Source organism: Oncorhynchus keta, chromosome 37, assembly GCF_023373465.1.
Source record: "Oncorhynchus keta strain PuntledgeMale-10-30-2019 chromosome 37, Oket_V2, whole genome shotgun sequence".
Taxonomy (NCBI): domain Eukaryota; kingdom Metazoa; phylum Chordata; class Actinopteri; order Salmoniformes; family Salmonidae; genus Oncorhynchus; species Oncorhynchus keta.
This window is the reverse complement of record NC_068457.1, coordinates 11,396,327-11,410,658: the sequence shown is the minus strand read 5'-3', so window position 1 is coordinate 11,410,658 and position 14,332 is coordinate 11,396,327. Positions and strand designations below refer to the sequence as shown.

Genomic DNA, 14,332 nt, shown 5'->3' with positions numbered 1-14,332 from the left:
AGATACCATCCGGCACCATGACAGTTGGTTACATAATATAGCACTGGTTGGTTACATAATATAACACTTCTCTTGTTTTTAAAATTAATTGAATCTTCAAACCCATCAGAGTCTTGAGTTAGTTTGAATTAATGAATCAATACAGTGTGAAAGTGTATTAAGTTCACAAAATGAGGATGTTTTTTTAATATATTTCAAAACACAAAGCTTTGCTGTTTACTCCTGGTATATGTGACCTTATTGGAACCCAACACACCCGTATGACCTGAGATTATCTGATCACACTATTCAGACATTAGACTACCTGAATAAACTATTCAGACATTAGACAACCTGAATAAACTATTCAGACATTAGACAACCTGAATAAACTATTCAGGCATTAGACTACCTGAATAAACTATTCAGACATTAGACTACCTGAATAAACTATTCAGACATTAGACTACCTGAATAAACTATTCAGACATTAGACAACCTGAATAAACTATTCAGACATTAGACTACCTGAATAAACTATTCAGACATTAGACTACCTGAACACACTATTCAGACATTAAACTACCTGAATAAACTGTTCAGACATTAAACTACCTGAATAAACTATTCAGACATGAGACTACCTGAACACACTATTCAGACATTAAACTACCTGAATAAACTATTCAGACATTAGACTACCCGAATAAACTGTTCAGACATTAAACTACCTGAATAAACTATTCAGACATCAGACTACCTGAACACACTATTCAGACATTAGACTACCTGAATAAACTATTCAGACATTAGACAACCTGAATAAACTATTCAGACATTAAACTATCTGATCACACTGTTCAGACATTAGACTACCTGAACACACTATTCAGACATTAAACTACCTGAACACACTATTCAGACATTAAACTACCTGAACACACTATTCAGACATTAAACTACCTGAACACACTATTCAGACATTAGACTACCTGATCACACTATTCAGACATTAGACTACCTGAACACACTATTCAGACACTAGACTATTTCATCACACTGTTCAGACATTAGACTACCCAAATAAACTGTTCAGACATTAGACTACCTGAATAAACTGTTCAGACATTAGACTACCTGAATAAACTATTCAGACATTAAACTATCTGATCACACTGTTCAGACATTAGACTACCCGAATAAACTGTTCAGACATTAAACTACCTGAATAAACTATTCAGACATTAAACTATCTGAATAAACTATTCAGACATTAGACTACCTGATCACACTGTTCAGACATTAGACTACCTGAACACACTATTCAGACACTAGCCTATCTTGCAGAGACTGTCAAATGTTCTGGGAGAGGATGGTGTGAGGAGAATGAACCTCTTGGTCCTTATCTTTACCTGGGATGAATACATTTATATGGGAGAATAGAGACCATGTAGCTGAGGGATGCTCTAGCCTGAACCTCTACTCTGAGAGACACACAAACACGCGTGCATGTATAGGTACCCACAAACATGTACATGCGCGCACACACACACACACCCCTCATCTCTCTCCTCAACCAGTCTATCAAAGAAGCAGAGATACAGACTCAACGAGGGCCTCCTTTCTCCTCTCTCTACGTTTCTTTTCTCCCTTTCTTCCGCAGTGCACACTTTCCCAGAGAACCTTTTCCCCCTGGCTCTCAATCGCGAAACTAAATATAGCGAGTGGTGCAGACAGCTCGGCTTCATAACAAATGGAAAGCAGAGCAGCAGTGGATACCGGGGTGTGAATATGAATTGAACACCCTGGATGTAGCTTTTTATTTTCTCATGGGCTTAACAACACTTCAGCATCTTGGTCTCCATGGAACTACCAGGTATAGTTTCAGCTCGTCCCCAGGCTCAATTATTACCATGTATAGACAGTGAGGTGTTGTACTTATAGACAAGAGAGGTGTGAAAGAGACAGAGCCGGCTGGTGGACGAGATTAGGAGTCTATCTGAACACTGCAGAAAGAACAGCGAACTGTACTGTACAGTGGATTTAGAATATAGACATGGATAAATCTTCCAGATGCTTCTGACTAATATTGCTGTTGGTAAAAATAGATATAGGGACCAAGCATAACACTCAAGTAAGACAGTATAGCTTGAGTGTTTGTATATCTTCTAATTTGTAGGTGTAGTATAATTTGCTAAAACATGCACAGTATCACTATTAACTGGGATGACAAAGCCTATCAGATGATAACCTCTCCGACTCCATCATCCCCAGAGTTCATACTGGAGTTACAGGAGATGATATGCTGGGGGGAAATTGCTTAATTCCATGTCGGAACATTTAACGTTGTTTTACCAGAAACCTCTCCTATGATAAATATTCTCTCCTACCATCACATTCTCCTCTCTTATACTATTAGAGCAATCTTATCTGAGATGTCCCACTTCTGCCAAATCAGGTAGAAGTAAAAACAAAATCTTAAAATCCTCATCCTATTTACTCCCCATTCAATTTGTATGGGTTTATTTCCTGCTGTGCCATCAGTTGAGGAAATATTGAATACACATATGGAAAAATACAAATTATACCACATAAACCTCACAATTTGAATCGCCAGCATTTACAGTACCACAGCCAACCAAAACACACATCAAACACACAACATGGATGAATCGCTCAATCCATAGAAAACACACCACAAAACGCCAAGAAGACCCCAAATGATATGCTGTGACTTACCTAACACTCCGAGCCTGTAGTTTATGGTGATTACGATGACGTTTCCGTAGCTCGCCAGGATGCTCCCATCGATCATGTTCCCCGTTCCCTCCATGTAGGATCCACCGTGGATGTACACCATGACCGGCTTCAGCCCGTTCTCGTCGTGGATGTCTGGAAAGAAGAGCAACAATGAGCGCCTGTAGATAACACTGGGTCTGGTAGTCCGTCCCAAATGGCACTCTATTCCCTATATAGTGCACTACATTTGACCATCGCCCTAAGGACCTCCTACATAGGGAATAGGGGTGTAATTTGGGTGGTTAGGAAGCCAGCCAGTCACATCCTTTACTTTGGATGCATATGTTTTTGACATTTTTAAAAATCAGCAGGCCAGTGGAATATGGGTAGTCCAAGGTGGGTGTCATATGTAAACGCTATTGGATGAGAGAGGTTCACTGTAGTATTGGAGATACTGTACGAGGGGAAACTTGATCTCTTTAAATATGTGATAGAGGCATCATTGTGTAGATATCTGTACAGGGACTATGTTCTTGGAATGACATCAACACCCAAGGACTGTTTCCCAAATGGCACCATGTCTCCTATATAGTGCACCACTTTTGACCAGAGTCTGTATCAAGGGAATAGGGTGGAATTTGAGATGCAGCCAAGCATGACTGCTACAGTACAATTAGGTAGGGTGAATGCCTTATTTTGGAGCTTTGCTACTCTGATTGGTACATGTGCAGGAGTTGATTATAAATAAAGAGGGTAGAGTCTTAGTATTGGAGACGGATATCATGTTCCACAAACAACCAGCCTGCTAGCAGGATAAATCAACACTCGGTTCAGTCAGCAGTCAGCAGGCCTCATTAGGGTGTTTCTTAACTTGCAGTTGATTCCTATGGGTCCAGCATTTCAGAAGTCACAGCTCAGCATTCTACCACTGCTTTCCACATTCTACCTCCTCAGGACATGGTGGAGAAGCAATGAGTTTAGAATCAATGATTTGGGGAAGGAGGGTTTTTCAAGGATTTCATTACTTAAATAAAAAAATAAAAGGTGTCCTTCTAGCCTCTGGGTATAAAACACTAGACTGTGCATTCGGAAAGTATTCAGAACCCTTGGGTTGTTCCACATTTTGTAACAGCCTTATTCTAAAATGGATTCAATTGTTGTTTTTTTGCAAATGTATTTAAAATAAAAATGGAAATATCACATTTACATAAGTATTCAGACCCTTCACTCAGTAGTTCGTTGAAGCACCTTTGCCAGTGATTACAGCCTCAAGTCTTCTTGGGTATGACGCCACAAGATTTGAACACCTATATTTGGGGAGTATCTCCCATTCTTGTCTGCAGATCCTCTCAAACTCTGTCGGGTTGGATGGGGAGCGTCGCTGCACAGATATTTTCAGGTCTCTCCAGAGATGTTTGATCAGGTTCAAGTCTGGGCTCTGGCTGGACCACTCAAGGACATTGAGAGACTTGCCCCGAAGCCACTTCTGCATTGTCTTGGCTGTGTGCTTAGCATCGTTATCCTGTTGGAAGTTAAACCTTTGCCCTGGTCTGAGGTACTGAGTGCTCCGGAGCAGGTTTTCATCAAGGATCTCTCTGCACTTTGCTCTGTTCATCTTTCCCTTGACCCTGACTAGTCTCCCAGTCCCTGCCACTGAAAAACATCCCCATAGCATGATGCTGCCACCACCATAGGTGTGGTGCCAGGTTTCCTCCAGGCGTGATGGCTTGGCATTCAGGCCAAAGAGATCAATCTTGGTCTGAGAGTCCTTTTGGTGCCTTTTGGCAAACTCCAAGCTGGCTGTGATATGCCATTTATGGCCAATCTACCACAAAGGCCTGATTGGTGGAGTGCTGCAAAGATGGTTGTCCTTCTGGAAGTTCTCCCATCTCCACATAGGAACTCTGGAGCTCTGTCAGAGTGACGATCAGATTCTTGGTCACCTCCCTGACCAAGGCCCTTCTCCCCCGATTGCTCAGTTTGGCCGGGTGAGAGTCTTGGTGGTTCCAAACTTCTTCCATTTAAGAATGATGGAGGCCACTGGGTTCTTGGGGTCCTTCGTTGCTGCAGAAATGTTTTGGTACCCTTCCCCAGATCTGTGCTTTGACACAATCCTGTCTCGGATAAAAGTTGCTTATATGTGCCTTTCCAAATCATGTCCAATCAATTGAATTTACCACAGGTGGACTCCAATCAATTTGTAGATACAAGGATGATCAATGGAAACAGGATGCACCTGAGCTCAATTTCGAGTCTCATAGCAAAGGGTTTTTCTGTTTTTTATAAATTTGCAAACATTTCTAAAAACATGTTTCTGCTTTACCATTACGGGGTATTGAAACGTGTTTTTAAAAATGTATTACATTTTAGAATAAGGCTGTAACTGTCACACTTTGATGTGATTCACCTGTCTTTGTGATTGTCTCCACCCCCCTCCAGGTGTCGCTCATCTTCCCCATTATCCCCTGTGTATTTATACCTGTGTTCTCTGTTTGTCTGTTGACAAGTCAACCAGCATTTTTGTGTCAACTCTGGCTTTTCCCCAGTCTCCCTTTTGACCCTTGCCTGTCCTAACATTTTGCCTGCCCGCCTGACCACTCTGCCTGTCCCTGACCCTGAGCCTGCCTTCCTTTGCCCCGCCTCTGGATTACCAACCTCTGCCTGACCGGACCCTGACTGCCGTCTTGTACCTTTGCCCCTGTTGCTGTAATAAACATTGTTACCTCGACACGGTCTGCATCTGGGTCTTACCTTGATACCTGATAGTGACGTAACAAAATATGGAAAAGGGAAAGGGGTCTGAATACTTTCCAAATGCACTGTATATACAAACGTATGTTGACACCCCTTCAAATGAGTGGATTTGGCTATATCAGCCACACCAGTTGCTGACAGGTGTATAAAATCAAGCATGCAGCCATGCAATCTCCATAGACATACATTAGCAGTAGAATGGCATTACTGAAGAGCTCAGTGACTTTCAACGTGGCACCGTCACAGGATGCCACCTATCCAACAAGTCAGTTCTTAAAATTTCTGCCGCGCTAAAGCTGGTCAATTGTAACTGCTGCTATTGTGAAGTAGAAATGCCTCGGAGCAACGGCTGAGCCACGTATTGGTAGACCACACAAACTAACAGAACGTGACCACTGAGTGCTGAAGCGCGTAGCGAGGAAAAATAATGTGTCCTCGATTACAACACTCCCTACCGAGTTCCAAATTGTCTCTGGAAGCAACAATAACTGTTTGTCGGGAGCTTCATGAAATGGGTTTCCATGGTCGAGCAGCCTCACACAAGCTTAAGATCACCATGTGCAATGCCAAGTGTCAGCTAGAGTGATGTAAAGCACGCCGCCATTGGACTCTAGCGCAGTGGAAACGCGTTCTCAGTAGTGATTAATCATGCTTCACCATCTGGCAGTCTGACGGACAAATCAGGTTTCGGTGGACGCCAGGAGAACACTACCTGCCCGAATGCATAGTGCTAACTGTAAAGTTTGGTGGAGGAGGAATAATGTTCTGGGGGTGTTTTTCACGTTTGGGCTTGGCCCCTTAGTTCCAGTGAAGGTGTAAAGAGCCCTCACCTCAACTCAATCGAACACATGAACTGGAACGCCGACTGTGAGCCAGGCCTAATTGCTTAACATCAGTGACCGGCCTCACTAATGTTCTTGTGGCTGAATGGAAGCTAGCCCCCTCAGCAATGTTACAACATCTAGTAGACAGCCTTTTCAGAAGAGAGGAGGCTGATGTAGGGTGGACCAACTCCATATTAATGCCCATGATTTTGGGATGATATGTTCGATGAGCAGATGTCCACATACACTAACTACGTGGTCAAAAGTATCTCGCAAATATCTACTACACTGGCTGAACATCATCCGTGACCATATCATCAGGGCTCTATGGAACTCTTCAAAATGTCACCAAGGATGAGAGCATCAACGAGGGAAAATCGTAGCACAGCCCCTCCACAGGATTGGATAACAGTCAATATGAGTGTGTGTATGCGTGACTCACCAAGGTATTTTTGAGTATGTATGGTGATCCTCAATGTGAGTATGTGTGAGATAATGTTAGTCAGCGTGTACAGCAATGTAAATGTGTGTGAACTGCAATGCTATTTCAAATCATGGAATTCCAAATAAATAAGATTCCACTTGGTCTAGTGTTGCAGGGGCCAAAGCATTGGTCATGGAAGCAGGCAGCGGGCTAAACGAGTCAGGGTTTACCCAGCCATGACCCGAACTATGTAATTGGTATTCAACCAAGGCTCTCTCAGTACACCCCGATTATTGGTTTCTGTTGCATCCGCCGTTGGCTGCTGCTGAAAAGTGGGCGGGCCAGCTGCCTGGCTGTCGTCTAGGTCACATTGCTTCTGCATCCGCAGGCTTGGCAGTGAGTAGCAGGGCCTATGGGCAGACAGACGACTGCCTTGCATTGGAGCTCAGCTGTGTGTGTGTGTGTGTGTGTGTGTGTGTGTGTGTGTGTGTGTGTGTGTGTGTGTGTGTGTGTGTGTGTGTGTGTGTGTGTGTGTGTGTGTGTGTGTGTGTGTGTGTGTGTGTGTGTGTGCGTGTGTATATATATTCCCCTCCTCCTCCGCAAAAAAAACCCACCAATATATAGAAAGGAGAGGTGAAAAACAACCCACAGTGGTTATTAATCTCCACTGTGTTCTGAGTGGGCGCCTAGTGCTACGATAATGTGAATATATCTATTTCACAACTCCTCACGTTTGACCAGCCTATACCGTGTGTAGCCTGCATTCTGCTGTTGTGGCCGAGGCCATCTTGAGAAGGACCCCACTTCAGCTCTGCCACGCTCCTCTTGGGCAGGCAGCCAAATACATTGCACGTCAAATTCACAGATAGACTGGGTCGACGAGACAAGTTGGAGGAAGGGTAACTAACTCATATCTTCTAACTTATTTATTGGGCCACTTTCAACATTCCATTGCTAAGGTTATTATTTGAATGTATTAGTAGGATAGGAGCTGCTGAAACCAGGTGGAAAATTCCAGATGCCCAATAAACAGAGGGGCAGTACATGAAGTTGTCAGGCTCACAGAATAAGTTAGAGGAAAAACAAAATGGAGGAACTTATTCAAGAAAGATCCAGTGTAATATATTATAAAAAATAAAGCAAACTGGATGGAATATGGCGAACAAGGCACCACATTCTTTTTCAATCTTCAATATAGAAATGCTACCAAATGTATTGAAACTTGTTACAAATGATGGAGTCACGCATGATTCACCAAATTATACTTTTCGTTTCAGTCTCCTCCATCTTTACTAACCAAAGCTAATTTTATGGATTATTTTCCTAATATTAATGTAAAATTAACATCTGTACAGAGAGACTCATGTGAAGGCAGAGGAGGAATTTATTGATGCAATTAAAGCCTTTAAGGCTGGGAAAACTCCAGGGCTGGGTGGCATACCAGTGGAAGTATACCAAACTTTTTTTTTATATACTCAGAGGACCATTATTAGCATGTTTTAACCACTCCTATATAAATGGTAGATTATCAGACAGGCAGCAAGAAGGTCTGATATAATTATTACTGAAACAGGACCCAAGTGGTATACGTACATAAAGATCCAGTCTGTTAAAAAAAATTGGAGGCCTCTTACACTTCAGTGTTGTAATGCAAAAATCCTAGCTAAATGCTTGGCGCATAGAATAAAACAATTATTGTCAGATATTATTCATCTTAATCAGATTAGTTTTTTATATGGACGATACATTGGAGATAATATAAGACAAGTACTGGAAACAATAGAATACTATGACATTTCGGGGATTTTGAAAAGGCTTTTGATAAAGTACGACTGGAGTTTATATATAAATGCCTGGAATATTTCAATTTTGGGGAATCTCTTATAAAATGGGTTGAATTTATGTATAGTAACCCTAGGTGTAAAATAGTAAATAATGGCTACATCTCAGACAGTTTTAAACTGTCTAGAGGAGTAAAACAAGGTTGTCCACTATCGACATATATATGTATTATTGCCATCGAAATGTTAGCTGTTAAAATTAGATCCAACAATAATATTAAGGGATTAGAAATCCGTGGCTTAAAAACTAAGGTGTCATTGTACGCTGATGATTCATGTTTTCTTTTAAAACCACAATTAGAATCCCTCCACGGCCTCATAGAGGATCTAGATACTTTTTCTAACCTCTCTGGATTCAAACCAAATTATGATATATGTACCATATTACGTATTGGATCACTAAAAAATGCTAATTTTACATTACAGTGTAGTTTACCAATAAAATGGTCTGACGGGGATGTGGACATACTCGGTATACAAATCCCAAAAGAAGGAAAGGATCTCACTCCAATACATTTGTAGAGAAAGTTAGCAACAATAGATAAGAACTTGCTACCATGGAAAGGAAAATACCTGTCTATTTGTGGAAAAAAAAAACTAATTAACTCTTTAGTCATATCACAGTTGACCTATTTGTTTATGGTTTTGCCTACACCTAGTGACCTGCTTTTTAAATTATATGAACAAAAAAAATCAATTTTATTTGGAATGGCAAGCCAGACAAAATTAAAAGGGCCTATTTATATAATGAATATGAATTCAGAGGGAAGAAATGAATAAATATAAAATCATTAGACCTCTCACTAAAGACATCAGTCACACAAAAGTTATACTTAAATCCAAACTGGTTCTCTAGTAAATTGGTAGGAATGTCTCATCCTATGTTCAAGAATGGCCTTTTTCCCTTTATTCAGATTTACACCTGCTCATTTTCGGTTGTTTGAAAAGGAAAACATCTCCAAAATATAGTTATTTTTTAAACAATCCTTAGAAAGTTGGTTGCAATTTCAGCTTAATCCACCTGAAAAGACAGAACAAATAATACAACATATATTGTGGTTAAACTCAAATATACTAATTGATTAAAAAAAAACATTTTTTTCGATGAAATGTTTCAAAAAGGTATAATTTTAGTGAATGATATCATAAATAGGACTGGTGGCGTTATGTCACAACTGCAGCTAACACAGACATATGGAAATGTCTGCTCTACCCAAAATTACAACCAACTAATTGCAGCATTACCACAAAAATGGAAAAGGCAAGTAGAAGGGGAGAAAAGTTAAGAACTTGTCTGTCGGCCCTGTATTAAAGAACATAAATGGTTAAAGAAAAGTGTGATAAATAAAAACATATACCAATTTCATTTAAGGACACAGCTGTGTCATATAAATTGCAAAATAGTTGGGAAGACATTTTTGATGATGAATTGTGAATTGACTCGCAAAACAATGACGGATTCAAAACCAATACAATGTTATATATATATATGGGGGATACAATCTTCCCAGCTCTGCAGAATTTGCTGTGAGGAGGCAGAGTCATTAGATCATTTATTTTGGTACTGTCCATATGTAGCTCGTTTTTGGACACAGGTCCAGGAGTGGCTGAAGAATTCCAACATTTGCCTAGAACTAACGCTGCAGATAGAAATACTGGGTGATTTGAAAAGCCATAGTCAATCAATCAATACTATAATATTTATTTGAGCAAAAAAGTCTACCTTCAACTTACAATCCGTAGAAGCTATGAGAATAGAAAGGTCCAATACTTGTGTGAAACATCACAGCAGAGTTGAAAAATATATGGCAAATAGAAATCCAAAATGGATGGTGTTCAGAGATAGATGGGAGGGGTTGAATGGAGCTGAAGGGTGGGACTAATAACCAAGATAAGATAGATAAGATAACCAATGTAAAACATACGGGGTCTATAAAATGTATTTAGGTTTAAAATATGTTGCGAAATAACACAGTTACAAATAGAAATGAAACTGGGTGGACTTCATTAATAGAGGAAGGACAAAAAACACAAAAAAACACAACTATTGTCAAATAGATTGCGTCTGACAAATGTGTCTGTATGTCTATAAATATGAAGGTAGAAGCCTAAGTGTTACTGTTTATTGGTTTACTCCCAATGGGGGAAGGGTGGTAGGGTTTGCGAATAATAATAAAGGTATATTCTTTTTTTTTAAGTATGTATGTCTATATACAGATGAGTGTTGGAAATTTACATACACTTATGTTGGAGTCATTAAAACAACCACTCCAAAATGTTCTTGTTAAACAAACTATAGTTTTGGCAAGTCGGTTAGGACATCTACTTTGTGCATGACACAAGTACATTTTCCAACAATTGTCTACAGACTATTTCACTTATAATTCACTGTATCACAATTCCAGTGGGTCAGAAGTTTACATACACTAAGTTGACTGTGCCTTTAAACAGCTTGGAAAATTCCAGAAAATGATGTCATGGCTTTAGAAGCTTCTGATAGGATAATTGACATCATTTGAGTCATTTGGAGGTGTACCTATGGATGTATTTCAAGGCCTACCTTCAAACTCAGTGCCTCTTTGCTTGACATCATGGCAAAATCAACAACAAGGTAGTCTACAAGAGGTCTACAAAAAACCTTGTAGACCTCCACAAGTCTGGTTCATCCTTGGGAGCAATTTCCAAACGGCTGAAGGTACCACGTTCATCTGTACAAACAATAGTACGCAAGTATAAACACCATGGGACCACACAGCCGTAATTCCGCTCAGGAAGGAGACGTGTTCTGTCTCCTAGAGATGAACGTACTTTGGTGAGAAAAGTGCAAATCAATCCCAGGACAACAGCAAAGGACCTTGTGAAGATGCTGGAGGAAACAGGTACAAACATATCTATATCCACAGTAAAACAAGTCCTACATCGACCTTAAAGGCCGCTCAGTAAGGAAAAAGCCACTGCTCAAAAACAGCTATGAAAAAGCCAGACTACGGTTTGCAACTGCACATGGGGACAAAGATTGTACTTTTGAAGAAATGTCCTCTGGTCTGATGAAACAACAATAGAACTGTTTGGCCATAATGACCATTGTTATGTTTGGAGGAAAAAAGGGGAGGCTTGCAAGCTGAAGAATACGATCCCAACCGTGAAGCACGGGGGTGGCAGCATCATGTTGTGGGGGTGCTTTGCTGCAGGAGGGACTGGTGCACTTCACAAAATAGATGGCATCACGAGGAAAGGAAAGTATGTGGATATATTGAAGCAACATCTCAAGACATCAGTCAGGAAGTTAAACCTTGGTCGCAAATGGGTCTTACAAATGGACAATGATCCCAAGCATACTTCCAAAGTTGTGGCAAAATGGCTTAAGGACAACAAAGTCAAGATGGCCATCACAAAGCCCTGACCTCAATCCTATAGAAAATGTGTGGGCAGAACTGAAAAAGCGTATGCGAGCAAGGAGGCCTACAAACCTGACTCAGTTACACCAGCTCTGTCAGGAGAAATGAGCCAAAATTCACCCAACTTATTGTGGGAAGCTTGTGGAAGGCTACCCGAAACGTTTGACCCAAGTTAAACAATTTAAAGGCAATGATACCAAATACTAATTGAGTGTATGTAAACTTCTGACCCACTGGGAATGTGATGAAAGAAATAAAAGCTGAAATAAATAATTCTCTCTACTATTATTCTGACATTTCACATTCTTAAAATAAAGTAGTGATCCTAACTGACCTAAGAGGGAATTTTTACTAGGATTAAATGTCAGGAATTGTGAAAAACTGAGTTTAAATGCATTTGGCTCAGGTGTATGTAAACTTCAGACTTTTATATGGATATATATATTTACCAAAAAAAGATATGGGGGATTGGAAATTATGCAGATAATTGCATTGATGGAAGTAACAAACTTTCTGCAATATTAAGCTGATCCACCTCTAAAAATGTTTTATTTAAATAAAAAGTTTTCAGGCTCTTCTTTAAAGCTAGGTTCTGAGTTCTTTGCTCTGAGATGGAATTTGGCTGGCCTTCGATCAAACATAGAAGGCAAATTGGCTGTCACTCTTCATCTCTAATGTTGACTTCCTCTGGGGATGTTGAACTGGAGGAGACTAAGACAGATAAGCAACTTTGATCCGTTCTAACAGACTATGGCAGATTTTAGGAGCATGGTTTTTTATTTTTAATATTTTCGGAAGGGGGTCGTCTTAGGGTCTCCTTGTCCCAGCGTGTCCCCATCCGGTCACTGCAGAGCACATAAAACAGAAATAGAGAGAGGGAGAGGGAAGAGAGTGGAGACAGAGATAGAGGAGAGAGAGCACCACGAAAGAGAAAGAGAGAAGAGAGAGGAGGAGAGAAGAGAATACTTTTCTCGCTTCTCTCTTCCCTCTACATATCTCTCTTCTCGTCCCTCGTACCCCTCCCCCCACTCTCTCTCTTTCACTCTCTCTCTCTCTCTATTCTCTCTAGTCTCTCTGGGCTCTGTCTCTGTAAAGGAGCTGCATGGAGCTGCCTAGCTGAGAGGTCCCTGGCTGGGTGACTCCGCAGTGAGCATGCCCTAGATATTCATCACTGCCACACCGGGCTGAGGGGATAATATATTCCTCCATGGCACAGCGGCGCCACACACATTACTCATCTCTATATGGAGCGGGAGAGGGAGGGAGAGGTGGGAGAGAGGGAGAGGAGGGAGAGAGGGAAAGGGAGAGAGAAAGGGGGAGAAGGGAGGGAGCGAGTCGGGGAGGGTGGGTCATCAGAATTTTCCATTGGTTTCAGCATTTTCCAAGTGTTAGTAATGGGATAGAGGGATGAAAGGGAGGGATGGAAGGAAGGAAGGGAAAGAGGGATGGGAGATGGCAGTTAATGACCATACAGGGGGAACAGTGAGCTCCTCCAAACCCACAGTCAGACAGGAAGTAGCTGGTCACACTTCCTGTTCCTGTCTTGAGAGAGCTGGGTCGTAATCATTAGAGCACATCGTAGCAAAATGTTTCGCAACCGTAAACTAGTGTTTCTTATTGGAAAAGTTAAGGTAATCCGTCCCTGTTTCAGTACGTTTTTTTCCCAGTTTGGTGTCAATCTGGATACGATCTTGCTTTAACACAATCTCTACACACGTCTCTATGTGCCATACAAAGACCTGTCAAGGAAAACAGAAGAGCAATTAACAAAAAGAAAATTGTGCAGAGCTTAGTCTCAGATGTCTCAAAGGCATTATATTAGCTACCACACTATAGTTTTGAAGTATGTACGTACACACTCCACTCCTCTAATGTACTTAGACATGGTCTCAATTCCAGAGACATTTCAAATAATACCCTTTCTTTCTTACTCCAAACTAAGTCATGAAATAATAAGGATATAATTTGATCGCTCATTTCAAAGTTTCCTTGAGGCAGCCCTTTAAAACTTCCAAGAGAATAGGAATACGCTTCTATCTCATTGAAGCCTGAGGTGAGTGTTTTTAGTGAGGGAACTGCAACAGAGAAGGTAGTAGTTAGAGGAAGGAGGGACTCAGTGAGCTGCATTGTTGTGCTGTGAGCGAGGTGCGCATGTGTGCGTGTGTGTTTGTGCGTCCCTTCCGTGCGTCAGTGTGTGTGTGTGCGCGCATGTGTGTGTGCGTCCCTTCCGTGCGTCAGTGTGTGTGTGCGCGCATGTGTGCGTGCTTCCCTTCCGTGCGTCAATGTGTGTGTGCGCGTGCACGGGAATGCTTGCATGTGTGCGTGAGGTGTCTCTGTACTCTATGGCAGCAGGGTTATAATCTCAGGGGAATG

At 41.2% G+C, this 14,332-nt stretch overlaps 1 protein-coding gene across 1 annotated transcript in view; it reads right to left on the bottom strand.

Annotated features, from left to right (window-relative positions):
• LOC118370199 (neuroligin-4, X-linked-like) overlaps positions 1-14,332 on the bottom strand; it is a 75,829-nt gene that overhangs the window by 41,589 nt on the left and 19,908 nt on the right. The window contains exon 3 of the mRNA XM_052499111.1: positions 2,719-2,871. Coding sequence (XP_052355071.1) covers positions 2,719-2,871 — 153 coding nt within the window. The remainder of the gene's footprint in view (positions 1-2,718; positions 2,872-14,332) is intronic.